The 19709-nt window shown below is 40.6% G+C and overlaps 1 protein-coding gene across 4 annotated transcripts in view; it reads right to left on the bottom strand.

The window, feature by feature from the left end:
* The window catches only part of LOC124789515 (TATA box-binding protein-associated factor RNA polymerase I subunit B), a 333200-nt gene that overhangs the window by 95883 nt on the left and 217608 nt on the right, over nt 1-19709 (bottom strand). For all 4 annotated transcript variants that reach the window (XM_047256902.1, XM_047256903.1, XM_047256904.1 and 1 more), the window contains exon 7: nt 14240-14472. In XM_047256902.1, coding sequence (XP_047112858.1) covers nt 14240-14472 — 233 coding nt within the window. The remainder of the gene's footprint in view (nt 1-14239; nt 14473-19709) is intronic.

The following is a 19709-nucleotide window of genomic DNA, read 5'->3' as shown; positions in this document are numbered from 1 at the left end:
ATATACATACCTTAGGAATGATGTACTGCTTGGATTTATGTTGACTAATTGGATCCACAGTAATGTAAATGTTTTGGAGTACCCAGCATTTTCACCAAACAATATCACACCATAACCACAGTCAAAGGCTAAACAGAAATCAGAGTCACCAATGAAGTACAATGTTTAGCGCTGAAATGACATTTATTACAGACACCAAATATACAGCTTGTTGTAAGCAGACACAAGGAGAGTTGGCTGCTGTCCATAAACAGATGGAAGCTGCATTGGCTACTGTTGACAAGCTTCTAGATAATGCTCGAAGTTGCGGTGACATCGGGGTGCCAGTGACGAGACCTTTGGTGTCACAGGAATCCCCTGGTCGCCCGGATGTCACTCCGGCTTCCAATATGCAACATCTGACCGGTCCATCCTCACTCCAGAGTGGGTGGCACACAGTGGTGCGTTCACGTGTCACTGGGCAGAAGGCGAAAGAGGGAGCAGGTCGTGCGGCTGGCTCCCTATGTCTTAGCAACAAGTATGAGGTGCTTCCCAGTGTTGTTGGTAACTCTGAGCCAGCACAGGATGCCTCTCCTGTTGAACCAGCGGTCGATTTCCCTGCCCAGTCCGGACAAGTACAGAGGGTGAGTATGCTAGTCATTGGGAGCTCCAATGTTAGGCGGGTGACGGAGCAGATAGCAGGTAAGCTGAGAAGGAATTCCCGTGTGCATTCGGTTTGTTTGCCGGGAGATCTCATCCATGATGTGGAGGAGGCCCTGCCAGCAGCTATCGAGTGCACTGGGTGCAACCGGCTGCATGTAGTGGCACATGTCAGCAAGAATGACGCCTGCCACTTGGGTTCTGAGGCCATCCTCAGCTTCTTTTGGCAGATGACTGATTTGGTGAAGGCAACTAGCAATCCACGCGGGGTGCAGGCTAACCTGTCTATTTGTAGCATCGTACCCAGGGTTGATCACAGTCCTCTGGTTTGGAGCAGAGTGGAAGGTCTCAATCAGAGGCTCAGAAGGCTCTGCAACAGTATCGGATGTAAATTTCTTGACCTCCACTATCACATGCAGAATTGTAGGGTTCCCCTTAATAGGTTAGGCATGAACTACACGCAGGAAGCAGCTACTAGGGTAGCAGAGCACACGAGTCATGCACATGGGGCATTTTTAGGTTAGAGGACCCCTCTCTTGGGAGCAAACACGATTTGCCTGTTAAGTCAGTCACAACGACCTCAGAGAATCTTGGTCCTTGCAGATCAGAGATAGAAAAGATTAATAAGATTTTAGTAAACTGAAGGAGCATCCAAGGAAAGGTCCCAGAATTAGTACCGCTTACTGAAGGTGATAAGGCATAGACAGTATTGGGAACAGAAAGCTGGCTGAAGCGAGGCATCAATGACAACGAAATTCTAAGCTCAGAATGGAATGTTTATCATGAGGATAGGTTAGTCACCAATGATGGCGAGTGTTTAGTGCAGTCAAAATTTCAATAAAATCTAGCGAGGTTTTCACGGATTCTGAATGTGAATTAATCTGGGTAAAATTGACTATCAAAGAATGGTAACAAATGGTGATTAGACACTTTTATAGACCACCTGGGTCAGGATCTGTAGTTGTAGAGTGCTTCAGACAGAGTTTGCAGAATATCATTAGCAATTTTTCTGATCATGCCGTTGTAATAGGGGGTGACTTCAACTTGCCAGGTACAGATTGGGAGTGTTATGCCACCAAAACTGGTGCCAGAGCCAGGGAATTGTGTGGCACTGTTCTGGATGTCTTGTCCAAAAATTACCTTTGGCAGATAGTTAGAGAACCAACTCATGAGGGTAACGTCTTTGACCACCTGGCAACAAACAGACCTCAACTTATCAAATCAGTTAATGTAGAGGAAGGTATCAATGATCATAAAGCTATGACAGCATCTATCATACAGTTGTGACAGCATCTATGATGACGGGTCCTACAAGGTTAATAGCCGTGTTAGGAAAGTGCTACGTATACAAAGAGTGCTTCATCTCAGATTCAAGAAATGTAAAAACATAGCTGACAAACATAAGTGGAACAAATCAAAAATAAGCGTAAGGAGAACAATGAGAGAAGTGTTCAATGATTTCGAAAGTAAGACGTTGTCAACCAATCTGAGTAAAAACCCTAAGAGATTTTAGTCATAAGTAAAATAAGTAAGTGGGTCAAAACCATATATTCATTCTCTCAGCAACCACACTGGCACCGAAATGGAAGATAACAGAGAGAAGGTCGAAATACTGAATTTGGTCTACTGAAACAGTTTCACTGTGGAAGATCATAACACTGTCCCTCCTTTCAATCGTTGTGCGAACATCGAAAGGGCAGATATTGAGATAACCGATTAAGGAATTGAAAAGCAGCTACAATCGCTTAGTAGTGGAAAGGCTTCAAGACCAGATGAGATACCTACAAGATTCTATAAAGATAGTGTGAAAGAACTTGCTCCCCTTCTAGCAGTAATTTATCATAGATCGCTTGAGCAACGAAAGGTACCTAACGACTGGAAAAAAGCATAAGTCATTCCTGTTTTTAAGAAAGGCTGTAAGACAGATCCCACTCAATTATAGACATCTAATTTTCAAGAATTATGACGTTCTTGGAAAATGAACAGCTCCTCTATAAAAATCAACATGGATTCCACAAACAGAGTTCCTGTGAAACTCAGCTCGTTTTGTTCCTCCATGAGATCCACAGCGCAGTGGACAATGGCACTCAGGTTGATGCCATGTTGCTTGATTTCAGCAAGAGATTTGACACTGTCCTGCAATGCCATTTAATGAAAAAAATATGAGCTTACTGAGTATTGGAGTACACCTGCGATTGGATTTAAGACTTTCTTGCAGACAGAACTCAACACGTCACTCTTAACGGAACTAAATTGACAGATGTAAAGGTAATATCTGGAGTACCACAGGTAAGTGTGAAAGGACTGTTGTTGTTCACAATATATATAAATGATCTAGTAGAAAGCATCAGATGCTCTTTACGGCTATCCGCAGATGATGCAGTTGTTCATACCAAAGTAGCAATGCCAGAAGATAGTAAAATTTGCAGAACGACCTGAATAGAGTTGATGAATGGTGCAGACTCTGGCAGATTGGCAGATGACCCTGAACATAAATAGATGTAACATATTGTGCATACATAGAAAAAGAAATCCACCACAGAACTGCTACACTAATGATGACAAACAGCTGGAGACAGCATCTGCCATAAAATATCTAGGCTTAACTATCCAGAGTGACCTTAAGTGGAATGACCACATAAAACAGATAGTGGGAAAAGCAGACACAAGACTCAGAGTCATTGGAAGATTCTTAAGGAAATGTAACTCATCCACAAAAGAAGTGGCTTGTAAGGCACTTGTTCACCCGATTCTTGAGTATTGTTCATCTATCTAGGATCCCTATCAGGTAGGTCTGATAGAGGAGAAAGAGAAGATCCAATGAAGAACAGCGCATTTCTTCATGGGATTGTTTAGCTGGCGAGAGAGCATTACAGAGATGCTAAACAAACTCCACTGGCAGATGTTACAAGAGAGGCATTGTGCATCACGGAGAGATTTACTATTGAAATTTCAGGACAGCACTTTTCAGGAGGAGTCAGACTACATATTACTTCCTCTCACATACATGAGGAGAAAATTCGAGAAATTAGAGCCAATACAGAGGCTTACCGATAATCATTCTTCCCACACACTGTTCGTGAGTGGGACAGGGTTGGAGGGTTCAGACAGTGGTACCGAAAGTACCCTCCGCCACACACCATTAGGTGGCTTGCGGAGTATAATGTAGATGTAGATGAAAGTCATATGTTATAAGTATGAAGACATAGCTTCTTATTCCTTATTAGATATTTATTTTTATTTGATGATTGGATCCAGCTTTTGACTTTGTGACAGAGTGATATAATTTCCCAGATATGAAGTGTTGTACATTCACATTGTAGTGAATGGTAATTGTGGTATGTACATAAATAATGGGCCAGGTACCAAAACACTGAATCAGAGATAATGAAGAATATGTTTGTAGCACCTGTACAAAAGCAGTATAAAAGTTGGGACACACTGCATATACACAAAAACCGTACTGATTTCTTGTCATATACGTGTTTTTATGCTAAGAAAGTAGGTTTAAGGTCAAAATTATACAAAATTTGAAAAACGTAACATTCTTTATCTTATGACTTCAACATACATAATGACACAAGTGCTATCACACACACATTCACTCATTTCACAAGGTTTTTATAAAAACATGTATTCTCCTCTTTCAAACATGGAATCATTTTACCTTAATCCCTTCTCTTTTCTTCAGGTAACATAGATTTACAGTGTAGTGTTTCCAGCTGCACCAGTTGAAGATCAGAAGTCTTCATATTTCTCTTCAAGATGTAAAGTTCCTTGAACTCAGTTGCATTTAGAATTGACTGAACTTGCAGTACACCTAGCTGTTCAGATGTATGGCAAATGTGTTTCTTGCTTAAATCACTACGAATGGTGTGGTGTGTGTAGCTTCAGTGATGAGGTGAACTAAATCTTTTGTAACTTAACACACAGTTAGTCTCTTTCCCTTCTCAATGCAATCAAAATCATGATCACAAAACATAAACGAGTATCTTTCCACCAAAAACTTGTGTTCTAATTCTGTAATGTAATACTGTTGGGTAAACCTACATAAACATCTGTTTGTTCCACCCACAGCAGTCATCACTCCACATCATCAGTTCCTTTTTACAATCAAGTTTTTATGTAAAGGGAAGAAATTTCATTCCCAGCCCTGTCATGTATGGTCTCACGCCAGAGAAACATGTAACCAGTCTTGAATATGCAAAAATTATAATCTGGGAGCTGTCATAAACAGCACATTTCACTGTGTCTTAATGATACTTTTTGTAAATCCATTGCAGCTGTACAAACTTCTGAGTTAGGAACTTGTATCTTGATTTCATCAGCTTTTGTGGAACCCACAGCTTTCTTTGCTCTCCTCTAATGCAATTCTAGTTGCATTTTATTGTCTTTATTATTGGAAACACACCTCCATATGTCTTCAAGAACCTCACTTGTAGAACAGATGTCACTTGACACAAGATAAAATTTTAGCTCGGGGTATTTTTCTTTAAAGACTTTAGCATCAAAGCTGTATGTGATTTCAGTGTCTTCATGTTACTTTTGAAAATCCTTGAACAAAAAACAGTCAAGTCCTCCCTTAAGTAGTCTTGGAATATTGGCTTTCTTGCCTTGGTATGGAATTGATATTATCAACAGCAAGCTTTTTATCTTCTGTATATTTCCTGTATTTTGTCTTATTTCCTTGCCTTTCTTCATACACAGTGTCAGCACTCCTCTTCCACTATGCTAATATCGAAACTCTTCTTTTGGTCAAACCTAGAAACTCATAAAATGTTCCATTACATACTTCTATTCATCTCCCTCACCATCAGGCAAAATGTAGCACACATTCGCTTCTTATCATCTTTGGTACTGCCAGCTGTTCAGCACCTTCTTCTGTACACACCTGAGCAGTTTTGTTAATATCATTATTTACTTTTGATCTGCTCTTCACTTTACAAGCATGTATGTGAGACATTGCATAGGTTTTTGTTTCACTGTGTCTTTTAGTGAGTTGACATCATTAAACAACTTAACTTTCTGTTCATATGAAAGCTGTCTTTACTGAAACTGACATTACATGAAACCTGAAAGAGGGATCTCTGCAAGTAAGTAAATGATTCCATCTGAGTAGTTAACCACAACCTCATAATGAGAACAATCATTTATGTCAATATGAAATTCTTTTTAATAATTAATAGCATTAATAAACATGAACAGTGCTTATTTTGTTTCCATAACTTTTAATAAATGTTAAAAAAGGCGGTCAAGGCCTACCAGGTGATTGGGGAGCCTTTTCAGGTGAAATCACAGCATTGTCTTTCTGGGTATATTCATTTCTTTTGCTGCATAGTTTTTTTCCTTTCATTTAGAGCACTAACTTCACCTCTTTTCCTCTATTTTGGGGAGTTTTCCTTCCCATTTTGCAATATTGTGTATTATTTATCTATAATAAATACTTAAGCAAAGCCATATTGTTGCAAGCAAACCACGGAGCTACTTCCATTGTTAGCAATTCACACAAATGCGTGCCAAGTGTTGGTGCGTGACTCATTACTTGAATGTCAATGTTGGAGTTGGATACAAGTGTCATCTGGTGACAGCTGTAAACAATGTTCCTCTAGTGTTCTAATGCCTGTATCACAATATATGTTACTGGCATGGTAGAAGAATTTGACCAACGACACTAATTTACATTTTTTTTTTATCTTGAGCTGGTTTTTACTTACATGCCAAACTTATCTCTAGCTTAAACTGCAAAGAACACACATAATGAGGAGGAGGGACTGGTGAATTCCACCATATGGAATTTCAGAAGTTGTGATAAATGTTACATTTAACCAGCAAAGTGTAAAGATAAGGTAACAGAAATGAATACAAGACACTGATCTACCACAAGGAGATGATATCTCAGGTGTTCTTGGCAAAAATTGTTTAACTGTACTCTTCCAGGTGTTCTGCTGATTTGTTTCCATTTTGTGCACAATAATTAAAAACCAAAACCATTTATTTTCTTCGGCTGCTGTTATGCGCACTCATTGCCTGGACTCCCAGCAAACTGTCCGGTTGACGTCCAGGCACCAAATACACATAATACCATCTGAAGGATGAATGGCTCAGTCATTGAAATATTCTGTATAAATCGAAAACAACAACTTGGTTGAACAGTCAGAAGTACAAATTAATATACTGCAAGAATTCTAGAAAAAGCACTGCACCTGAAAATGAGCCTCTGCTGTAGCCTATTTTTGAATCAAACATTTGAGATCCTCGGCAAACACACAGTAAAGACTTAATGTATTTGCTGCTACATGTGTAACACTAGTTTAATCTGTATGTAACAGGAAACACAAATGATGACTGTTAGACTAAAAGTGACAGTCATCTCAAATGAAGTTCTCGAATAAATTTTCACTTTGTAGTGTAGTGTGCACTGATTTGAATTTTCCTGGCAGTGTGCTGGACCAGGACTCAAACCTGGGAGCTTTGCCTTTTGAGGCCAAGTGTTCCACCAACTGAACTACCCAAGAACAGCTCATGACTTGCCCTTACAACTTTACCTCTAACAGTACTCATCTCCTACCTTTCAAACTTCATGGAATATTTCCTGCAAACCTTGTGGGACTAGCACTCCTGGAGGAAAGGATATTGCTAAGACATGCCTAGTCACAACCCTGGGGATTGTTTACAGAATGAATTTTGACCCTGCAGCGGAGTGCCCATTGATGTGAAACATCCTGACAGATTAAAACAGTATGGCAGACTGGGACTCCAACTTGGGATCTTTGCCAGTCATGGGCAAGTGCTCTACTGACTGAAGTATCCCAGTACTTCTGTGAAGTTTGAAAAGAAGGAGATGAGGATCTGGCAGAGATAAAACTGTGAAATTGAGTCATGAATCATACTTTTATATCTCTGTCAGTAGAATACTTACCCAAAAAAGGCAAAAGTCCCAGATTCGAGCATCCAGTCTGGCACACAGTTTTAATATGTCAGGAAGTTTCTAGAAAAGTTGTTCAGATAATCTGGAGAATCATTATACAATATACACTGAAAATAACTCAACTAAATATCTAACATATGTAAGTTAAGAACCATAAGTATTAGGACATGTATGAAGTCATACAAACGGTCTTATTTCTCTGGATCCAGACACGAATGGGACAAAAAAAGGTAGCACTTAACAATCATAATAATAACAACATAGGAGAATTTTGACAGCACACAATATTGCACAGCTGACAAGTTATTTTACAGTTGCAATCATTTTAGTCATCTAAGTCTGAAGCTAATGTCATAATCTCATTTTTTACTTGAGTTCAGGTGATGGTGACAGATGAAACAATATATAGCTTCCAATCTGCTTTGTGTAAATCTAGCATAATTTGTCTACTAGTACATAAAATAAAGAACTACTTGAATCATATAAGGTTCTGCCGTGTTCAGTTAATACGCTGTTGCTAATTTATGTGATATTTTGAATCGGTTTTAAAGAACCAAAAAAAAACACTTCATCACCATATACAAGGTGCTACCTACATTAGGGTCATTTCTAAGTTACGCACGGGATGAATTTACAGTTTAAAAAATTCCTCCATAAAAGGACCCTTAGTTTCATTTGTAAAGTGTAATGAAAGTCAAAGACACTACGTTGCAAAACTGATTATAAGAGGAACACATATTTTGTGAGATGATTTACAGCTGACAACAACCTTTTCCTTTAATGGGGCATATAAAATTCTGCATTTCATCCCATAATAACAAATGTTGCTACAAATGAGTGGCATTGGCTTGCCAGTGAAAGAGATACTAAAATAATGTGCTGGCATAAGCCACTACCAGCACACTGGTCAGCAAAGATGTAGTGTGAAGATCGACAGTAGGCGCTGGATCAAGCGTGCCTATCAGGAGAGAGGGCAGACACACACGAACAAGCAACAAGCCTCAACACCCTCTCAACATAATGTATTTAGGCCACTGCTGCTGACTGGAGAGCCTCACTGACTCAACTCGCTAATCCAGGTTGGTGTCTGTCATTCAGTTGCAGAGCAGGATAGTTCAGCACAGGCTATGCCACTACATAATGACCAGAACTGTGAATGTAGAAAGATGACAGATATTGTCCGCGCGAGGACTACTACTGGTGAGCCGGTACCACAACACATGGACACTATTCAATATAAGTAAATACTTCAAGTTCATATAACTAAAGAAATGTATTAATCCACATGTGCATTTGTGTTGAAGAAAGACGATACCGGCTGCCCATAACAACATCCTCTACCTTGCTTCTTTACAGTACAAGACTCTACAGTGGCGACGAGGATAATTCAGTGGCAATCGAAGTTAATCAATTGGGCCAAAGATTTTGCTTCCTTCTCTTGTGTTTTAGCTTGCAGGGGTGATCGTGTTCAAGTGTTTGCTACTTTGTTGTTGTGTTCTTGCACGTATTTCACAAGGGGAGCAGCAGAACTAATCAAATTTCTCTATTCAGGGGCTTTGCTTGCTTTTTGATATAGTGTATTTGTTTAAGCCACGAATTCCCCGCCGCCCCACCGTTCCACCCCCTGCCCCTGTGCCTCAGCTGCAGATGGCCAATGTGATGCATCTAACACAAGTTTTCAGTTTCAGAACCAACAAATCGCTACCTTACTGACAATGGTACAAGAACTACTGGCTGCACAAGCTGCGTCGACCACACAACCAACCAACCAGCCTGACACAAGTGCTACTAACCAACACATCAACATTCTGGCAATTTAAAGACATAGAAGAGAAATGGCTTGAATATCTCACTCAGTTCCAAGCACACTGTCAAGTTACAATACTTCCTTCATATAAAAACTATTCCCAACCACACCTCCCAACAAACTCAGCTATGACCAAATAATCGCTGCATTAACTCAGTACTATGACCAGCAAGTCCAAGTAGCTGCAGGTAGATACCAGTTCTTTCACTTGCAGAAAAAGCCAGAACAGACATACCGCGCGTGGTACACAGAATTAAGGGACTTGACTAGGAAGTGAAAATTTAAGTGTAGTTGCGGCAACTTTTACAATGATTTAATGATTCACGATGCAATGACATTCAATGTCCCAGATAGTAGAATATAGGAACAGATCTTAAAGTACTCTGATCCATCACTTCCCCAAGTATTGCAAATCTTAGAGCAATATTATTCGGGTGACATAGCAGCCAATAAGTCTGACCAGGCTCCAATGCGTTGGGTCGAGTCACCTCTTGCTCGCGACCACTCCAAGCAGTCAGAACATAGAGCACTTACACAGACATGCGGACAGTCATGTAGACATGCAAACAGGCCTGTGAATTTAGTGAAGTCTTACCCTAGAAGTTTTGCTCACCATAAAAGACAGGATTGTCCATCACATAATGCAATGTGTTACATGTGTGGTAAAAAAGGCCATGTCCAAGCAGTTTGTTTGAAATGGCACAAAAACGCCAATTTTACCCGCTCCCAGAAAAAAACAGGCTTGTGCACTTGCAGTGAATGCTGTGTTTTCAACAGCTTCTGAGAAAAGAAAGATTAAGGTTGTGTCTCCTTCTCGCCCTAGTGCTCTACAACAACTTTCTAACAAACTATTTGTCTCATTACGAATTGCTGGCTGTCATGTGAACTTTCAGTTAGATACAGGTGTCTCAGTAGCTTTGCTTAATCGCACCACAGAAGAACAGTTAGGCTCACCATGGCTTTCTAAATCTAGGGAGCACCTCACTGCTTATAACAGACAGCAAATTCCAGTGCTTGGACAGTGTAGTTTGCCTGCCACTTACAAATCTCACACTAGGACAGTGAATTTTACTGTGTTGAAATCAAGAGACAGTGGCAACATATTTGGTCTAGATGCCTTTGATTTGTTTGGGCTCAGCATCCAAGATAATGTAATTTCAGTCTCGGCTTTTGACCCAACAGACAATGTAGCTAGCTTGCTTAAAGAATTTCCTGAACTATTTTCAGAAGGAATGGAAAAAGCTAATAACTTTGCAGCACATGTTACACTGAAAGACAATGCACAGCCTAAGCTTTCCCAGGCCCACCCCATTCCAATTGCTTTAAGATAAAAAGCAGTCAGTAAATTGAAACAATTGCAAGATAATGGTGTAATTGCTCCCATTGAAGTTAGTCAATGGGCAAGTCCTCTCATTTTGTTGCCCAAGTCTTCTGGTCATATTCGCATTTGTGCTGACTTCAAGTCTACACTCAACCCACAGACAGTAGTTGATACTTATCCATTACCTCACCCTGAGGAACTCATCGTCAGGCTTGGTGCAGGATGATGCTTTTCTAAGATAGATTTGCGTGATGTCTACTTGCAATTCCACTGGATGAAGAATCACAGGAAGTGTTTGCTGTAAATACACACTGAGGACTGTTCAAGTATCTGCAGTTGCCATTCAGCAGCGCTTCTGCACCCGCCATTTTTCAACGTTACTTGGCACTGATGACTGCAAAAGTGCCATTTTGTTCAAACTACCATGACGATATTGTCACCTCAGGTCATACACCAGAGGAACACATTGCCAATTTGTGTACTCTTTCTTGAGTGTTGTCAGAAAGAGCGCTCAAGTGTTGTCCCGAAAAGTGTGACTTTTTTCAAACTGAACTACAGTACTTAGGTCATGTGACAAACAGTCAGGGTATGCGACCCCTCCAATCTCATTTGCTTGCAATCCATGACCTGCCTGTTCCTTACAATGATGTATATGAACTGCAGTCAGTGCTAGGCAAGATGACATACTACATTCGGTTTATACTGAATGCCATTCAGATTGCGGCTCCATTGCATCGCTTGCGTCACAAAAATGTACCTATTGTGTGGACTAAAGACTGTCAAGACGCATTTCAGAAATTCAAAAATGCCTCAGATGTATAGTGCATTTTCACCCTGACAAGCCAGTAGTTTTGCAAGTTGATGCTTCCTCCTATGGAACTGGCACTGTGCTTTCACACAGGACTGGTGAACAAGACAGAACTATTGCTTTTGCCTCGAAGTTGTTAATTCAAATTCAACACAATTATTCTCAAATAGAAAAAGAGGTTCTCTCTACTGTGCATGGTGTGACCAAATTCCATCACTATTTGTATGGTTGCATGTTCTTTTTAGTAAGAGGTCACATGCCTTTGCAATCCTTGTTTCATCCATCACAGCCAGTTCCTTCATGCACTGCTCAGAAGTTGCAATGATGGGCTTTGTTGTTGTTGCAGTATCAGTATGAAATTGTGTACAGACCTACAGCAAAGCTGACAACACAGACACCCTATCTCACTTTCCAATTGGCCCAGAATCTGATTTTGATGCACCTGCTGCATCTTATTGCCAAATCAATGTGCAGGACTCTGAATTGCTGGAATCTTTTCCCTTCCACTACAGAAAGATTGCACAGGCCACGGAAGCAGACTCAGGTCTCAAGACTTTGTTTCATTACATTCACACATCTTGGCCTCATTCACTGAACAGTGTCCAGAACTCAGTTGTGCACAGAGATTTTGCAGATCGGCATAACCTTTCACAACAACAAAGTGTGATTCTAATTCAAAATGACAATGTGCTTATTCCCAGAGTGTTGCAAAAGGACATGTCGCAATTGCGACACCAAGGACATCAGTGAATTGTTTTCATAAACAGTTAGCGCAATGGCACTGTACTGGGCAGGGCACGGATGCTCATATTGAACAGATGACGTCACAGGATCGCGCATGCATGGAAAACCAGTCCACTCCTCTACAAACATTTGCAGCTTGGCCTAAGACACAATCACCATGTTAACAAGCACACAATGATTTTGCAGGACCATTTTGGAACACTCATTGGGTCATAGCAGTAGTCTCTTTCAGCAAGTTCCCCTTTGCTGTCCCTATGGCTTCTACCATGTCACATAGCACCATTCAAGTGTTGTACTCCATATTTCGCATAGAAGGTTTGCCAGAAGCACTTGTGTCAGACAAAGGACTACAGTTCACTTCAAGTGATTTTGAACAGTTTTGTGAACGAAATGGCATTCGTCATCTAACAAGTGCTCTGTTTCATCCCCAGTCCAACGGAGAAGCAGAATGCTTCATACGCACTTTTAAACAACACATGGCCAAGCTTTGCATCACCCACATATGAGAACAAGTGCTGCAATTCTTTCTCACCTCCTATCACTCCACCCCCGAGACGGACCATCACCAGCAGAACTTCTGCATGGCTGCTGCCATCAGATGCTGCTACACTTGTTCCGCCCACTGCAGCATCTGGCACCGCCAACGGTCTGCAAGTATCGCTTTGTGCAGCGTGACTTTGTTTTTTTCAGAGTTTATGACAACTGTGAGCACTGGGAAAGTGGCATGATCCAGGAACACATTGGCTCTTTTATGTACTTGATTGCAGATCCTGATGGTTTGCAGTGCTGCCACAGGAACCACAAATTTGTACATATCAATTGCCACTTGATTCTGCTGATTTTCTTCCCACAGATTCATGGCTTCATGAACTGTACAGCCTCCACAGCCACCCAATAATGCTACCAGGGCAACCCAGGAGAAGTAGATGGAAGATGTACCCTCGCCCCCGCTCGCCAATCCAATGGACGTAGACCCATCATTGCCGTTGCTGTCATTACCCCAGGACATGCCCTCAGGGCTGGACGTGTGCCCCGGCAGCAGTTTTCTGGAGGATCTTCCTGTTGCCTCACAAGCCAGATGGTGGGGTACAGCCTGGATTATGCCATCCTCAACAATCGCGGATCCTGGCTCATCCGTCCAGTGTCCTGGCTCCGTCCTGTTGTTGTCTGCATACCCCATACCTAACAAGGGTGCACCATTTTCGGGCAGAGAAATGTGCTGGCATAAGCTCTTGCCAGCACATACGTCGGCAAAGATGTAGCGTGAAGATCGATAGTAGCCACTGGATCAAGTGTACTTATCACGAGAGAGGCCAGAGACACAAGCACTAGCAACAAGCCGCCAACACCCTCTCGACAGCAATTATTTATGCTGCCACTGCTGGCCAGAGGACCTCACTGACTCGACTCATTACTCCAGGTTGGCATCTGTCATTCATTCGCGGTATGGCACAATTCAGCAAAGGCTATGCCAATAGAAAAGCAACCAGAATTGTGAGTATAGCAAGGTTACCAATACTGTCTGCATGAGGTCTATTACTGATGAGCTTGTACCACAACACACCGACTCTAATCAAGATAAGTAAAAATGTCGAGTTCATATAAATAAAGAGACTTATTAATCCACGTGTGCATTTGTGTTGTAGAAAGAGGATACCGGCCACTGATAACAACATCCTCTCCCTTGCTTCCTAACAGTACAAGACTCTACACATAAACTTTATTTGAGATTAAGAAAATCTTATTACATGAAGACACAAAATTAAATATAGAGACTGAAATATTTCAAATGACTCTCTGACAAAATAAGCCTACACAAAATAACTGAATGCATATCATAAGCATACACTATTGATGAAGTAAGTAAATTCCTCCTTATAGAAATGTGAAACCTTCACAAGTTATTGTTCCTAGATCAGCAGTCTGTCATTAGATTCACAAATATTTTAAAGCACAAAGTCAAAGTTCACTAAAAAATTGTGTAACACATACCTGGCAACCCTAATTCATGGACCTGCCGTTCAACTAACTTATGAACATCTGGAACTGGCACATATTTCACGCCCAACCACTTTATTAAAAGTCCAGTGCCTTTTAATATGGTGGAATAATTTGCACTTTGCACTGATGCACCAAACTGTGTTCTATCGCTTTTCTTGATGCAGACTCCTTGAGGGAAGAAATGTGTCACATGTTGATATGATAGGTGCCCTTCTCGGATCCATCTGTAATCAAATATAACAAAAAGATTTAGAAAGAGGGCAAATTAGCTGCTCTTCTATGAATGAAAAGAATTTATGAATTCTGATACATTTCTGATGTAGTGGTTGCCACGGCTATCAGTCCACTAAATGAAAAAAAGGGTTCATGTTTGTAACAGCAATGGAATACATGTATAACTAAATGTTTTGTTCGAAATAAGAATAATAATGTGAGTCAACTACCAATACCCACAAGAAAACTAGTCATAATTAGCAAAATAGACCAGTATGTAAATGGAACTTGTTCAGATCTGATGAACGGGATGAACATTACATGAAAGTATTCTACTGCAATGTTGTCATTCTCGAATGTCAAGCAATAGAATCAAGAAAATAATGCACAATACCTTTTGCCAATTTTTCATGTTATAATGCTGAAACTACAGCTGCATTTTGAACATGCAACAAACTAGACTAATTGTTACTTCATTTTTAAATTGGCATGTTGTTAGATAAATATGACTAAGCATTAATTTTAGGATAGCCAGTTACCAGGCAAGAAATTTTAACTCTTTTCTGTACACTTGTCACTGTGAAGACAAACATATAAAGGAGAGTCTGAGTTAGAATATCAACGATATTTAATTATGATCACGATGCATTGCTACTCATCATAAAAATGACATATTAAGTTGCAGACAAACACAATGCAAAGACTGTTACACATTTAGCTTTCAGCCAAAGCCTTCTCAAGAAAAGAAAACATGTGTATTTATACAAGCAAACACACCTCATGCATACATGAGTTCTATCTCCGGCAGCTCCAGCTGGAATGCAACTTTCACACTAGATGAAGCAGCAATCCACAATGTGGCGGGGAAGGGGGAGGGTTAGCAAGGCATAGGTGGGGGGGGGGGGGGGGAGAAGAGTACTGTCTGACACAGTGTGCAGGGACAGATGGCAACAAGGCTGCCAGGTGCAGCAGTGGGAGGCTGTGGAGAAGGGGAAGGGGAAGGAGGGGGAGGGGGGGGGGGGACAGGGCGCAGAGAAGGGGAAAATATGGGTGGATGCATTGGCAGAGAGTGCCACACAGTAAGGGTGATGACACATGAATAACGAGAAGGTGATATGACAGAGGGTGCATAAATTGTTGTGTGGACCATGTGGGGACAGTAGGTCACCGTAGGATGAGGCCATGATAATTTTGACAGTGTAAAATGTATAGTAATGATAACTCTCATCTGTGCAATTCAGAAAAGCTGGTGGCAGAGGGGAGGATCCAGAAAGCGTGGGTTGTTAAGCAGTCACTGCAATCAATGTTCAGATGCATGTTGTGCCACAGTGTAACATTATGCATATGTAGGCAAGCGATTTGGCTGCTTGGAAGTGGTATGACGGGAGGTGAAATTGTTCTACGGCTGAACACTAGCGGGTCCACAGCTCAGAACACACTGCAGCAGGTATGGGCAATTCCAGGTACAAAGACGAGCAGGGCCACTGTAAATGGGTAAATACAAAGTTGGGAATTTGGAATGCTGTGGCTCTCATGTCCTCTGTTCAGGAGAGGCATCAAAAATGGCAAGCTGAAAGATGGCTTCTTGCAGCTCTCCAAAAATCTATAATAATTCACAGTCAAGTATTAAAGCAAATCTGAATACATCAGTAACACCAGAAAAATGTGGTGCATCCAATGATGCAACAATATTTCAATGTTTTTACAACTATGAAAGTTAGTATTTCACAGTAAATGAACATTTTCACAATGATCCTCTGAATTAACAACTTTTAAATGCTTCATGTGATTTCAACATATGATATCTCAGATGATAGCATTGAACTATAGCTATCATCTCTGAAAGCTACACACCTGTATCTGTTTTACTTCTTGATTTATTACGTTTTTTATATGTTTTCATTATGCAAGTGTTTGTCAGAACACTGTATCCTCCATACCTACACACCAAATGAGTACAGCATGAATACCTCACATTTTGTTATACTTTTGTCTTGTATTTAATGAACACACTATTATTTTGCAAGTAACTTTATTTAAATGTTAATTACAATTGATAATACAAAATCATGGCAGTTTAAGAAATGGACAACTGCATGTGTTAACTGACACCAACTTCGTAAAAGAGTACTGAAAGATGCTTCTGACAAGTAGGCCTGAATAACTGTTTACACAATATTTAATGACAATCTGTTGTCATTTGTCATGAGTGCACATGCACCAGAATACGGGCTTATTTAATTAAGGAGAAACCTTTATTTATATTTATTTTGAATGGTCTGAGTGTGACCGAAAGCATATAACATTTCTTTATTTAAATATTGTTGTAATATATTAGTTCAGTCTGGCAAGCGGTCAAGCTATGTCCAATCATGTCCTTAGAACTTAAGAATTTTTGGTGTGGAAGGCCTTCAGACAATGGAAAAGCAGTCAGTATCAAGACACTATGGAAGTCACGTGAAGAGGGTCACTTTTTCGAGTAAAAGGCTCAAGGAAGCAATTCTGGACACTTTTACACTAGTTGTGGAAGGAGGCAGATGTTGGAAGTGTTTTTCTCATTGGTTTAAGTAGCTGCTGACTTGCTTCTTGTAGTTGAAGCTGAGTTAGAACACTTCATGAGATCTGTCACCCAACATAATAACTGATTCATTTACTTTTTAATCCAGCCACCATAGTTGATTCTCATGAAGTAGAAGTCCTGCTAATCAGTGCCTCTGAAATCCCATGTGTAGCACAGGAAAGGCTTGACTTTTTCATGTTCTGCAGTTGCAATTGGGGGGCAAAATAAGATAACTTCTACTCATATCATGAAAAAGCATGTCTGGATGGGTGTACAGGCCATTAGAGTGACTCGTAAATTAGAGTAGAACACAACTTTTCATATGACATATGCCTCAAAGGCTCAACGTGATACCAGAGATTACAATATATTTTATTTGTCACAAAACCATCTTGTATTTTGTTCTCATTCTTGGAGAGTGTGGTTGCTCCTTGACGGTCAAGCCACTGCCCAGCCGTGACACCAAAATGTAAAAGGGCCCCACCCACTGCAGGTGGAGCTGTTTACTTGTCATCATACCTTGCCATTTTCTCATATTCCACACCTCCCCTTTAATGTCTGCACATACGAAAATAAAACCAGCAGACAGTAATGTTCTTTGACTTACTCCCTGCTTAATATTATTCTGTCACAATCGTCTTTCCTTGTACTACATAAGTAGTGTGAAACGTTGTTTGCCTAAATGGAATGTAACAGTTCATATTCCCCCAATTAAAGGAATAATCTCAGGACCTCTCACAACCTTTAAAATAAATTATGTCATTAACATACAAATGTGAACAACATAATTACTTAAAAACACTTGATAAGGTTTCCTTCTTTAAAAGAGAATAAAAGTTCGTTTTTAATAACAAGCATTTCAATTTTTTTTTTCAATTCAGCTAAAGTGTGCTAAACAATGTTAGTCTGCCTTGTGTATCTCCATCTTCTTTACTTTACATCCTGTGTGATGCAAGAAATTATCCTGTAATGGCCAGTCTTTCTATGTGGCAAGATATCACTTAAATATACATGTATATTGTGATACAACTTAAAAAAACGTTTTCAACTTACTTATTGTTTTTATATTTACTTATTTATTTAATGGTGCTTCGTCTTCAAGCCAGTATACTCGAGAGTTTCTTGTTTACTTCTCATTTATGTACATAGTTATTACCTTTTACTCTTTCTCACATTATTATTACCTGAGGAATTACTTGTCGAGTATGTGCCTACTATTAAAGGCTGAAGTCAATAAGTGTGATTCATTCCTGCTCCAACCATTTACGTCTCGACTGTCATGTAATCTAGATTATGCCCTGACAATGGATGCTGGTATTAGGTGACAAAGGGGTCGCCCCATTGTAGTTGGTTCTTGGAAGTGGTGGGAGGATTGGGGGTGTGTAGGTAAATGGCATGGGATATTTGTTTTCAACGACTGGCAGGTAGTGCCTGACTGTGAATGCCTTTTCTAGACCTTCTTTACACTGGGCAAGGGAGCTTGTGTTTCCGCGGGTAGGCCATCTCCCGGTAGCCAGGTGGTATATGAGGGATTTTTTGGTGCGGAATGGATGGCAGTGTCGAAATGCACGTACTGCTGAAGCTTGGTTGGCTTAATGTGGACAGTGCTGTGGACAGAACTATCAGAGATGTAGAGGTGAATGTCCAGGAAGATGGCACGCTTGGTTCAGGAGAACCAGATAAAGTGGATGGGAGAGGTGTTGAGATTGCGAAGGAATGAGCACAGAGCGTTTTGACCCTGAGTCCACATCATGTAGATGCTATCAATCAACCCAAACCAGACTAGAGATTTCAGATTTCAAGAGGCCCATATACAGGTTGCCACAGGAGGATGTCCTGCGGGTGCCTGCGGCTGTGCCAAGGATTTGTTTGTATACCTTCCCTTCAGAAGAGAATTTCTTGTGTATTAGAATACAGTTAGTAAGGTGTACGAGGAATGAGGTACTGGGTTTGGAATCCGGACGTTGAGAAAGATAGTGTTCAATAGCTGCAAGACCAAGCATCTACATCTACATCTACATCCATACTCCGCAAGCCACCTGACGATGTGTGGCAGAGGGTACCTTGAGTACCTCTATCGGTTCACCCTTCTATTCAAGTCTCGTATTGTTTGTGGAAAGAAAGATTGTTGGTATGCCTCTGTGTGGGCACTTATCTCTCTGATTTTATCCTCATGGTCTCTTTGCAAGATATACGTAGGAGGGAGCAATATACTGCTTGACTCCTCGGTGAAGGTACATTCTCGAAACTTCAACAAAAGCCCATACCGTGCTACTGAGCATCTCTCTGGTAGATACTTCCACTGGAGTTTATCTATCATCTCCGTAATGCTTTCGCAATTACTAAATGATCCTGTAACGAAGCGCGCTGCTCTCTGTTGGATCTTCTCTCTCACTTCTATCAACCCTATCTGATACAGATCCCATACTAGTGAGCAGTACTCAAGCAGAAGGCACACAAGCGTATGGTAACCTACTTCCTTTGTTTTCGGACTGCATTTCCTCAGGATTCTTCCAATGAATCTCAGTCTGGCATCTGCTTTACTGACGATTCATTTTATATGGTCATTCCATTTTAAATCACTCCTAATGCCTACTCCCAGATAATTTATGGAACTAACTGCTTCCAGTTGCTGACCTGCTATATTGTAGCTAAATGATAAAGGATCTTTCTTTCTATGTATTTGTA

This window comes from Schistocerca piceifrons, chromosome 3, assembly GCF_021461385.2.
Source record: "Schistocerca piceifrons isolate TAMUIC-IGC-003096 chromosome 3, iqSchPice1.1, whole genome shotgun sequence".
NCBI classification, from domain to species: domain Eukaryota; kingdom Metazoa; phylum Arthropoda; class Insecta; order Orthoptera; family Acrididae; genus Schistocerca; species Schistocerca piceifrons.
The sequence above is the reverse complement of the archived record's forward strand: the minus strand, read 5'-3'. Positions and strand labels throughout refer to the sequence as shown.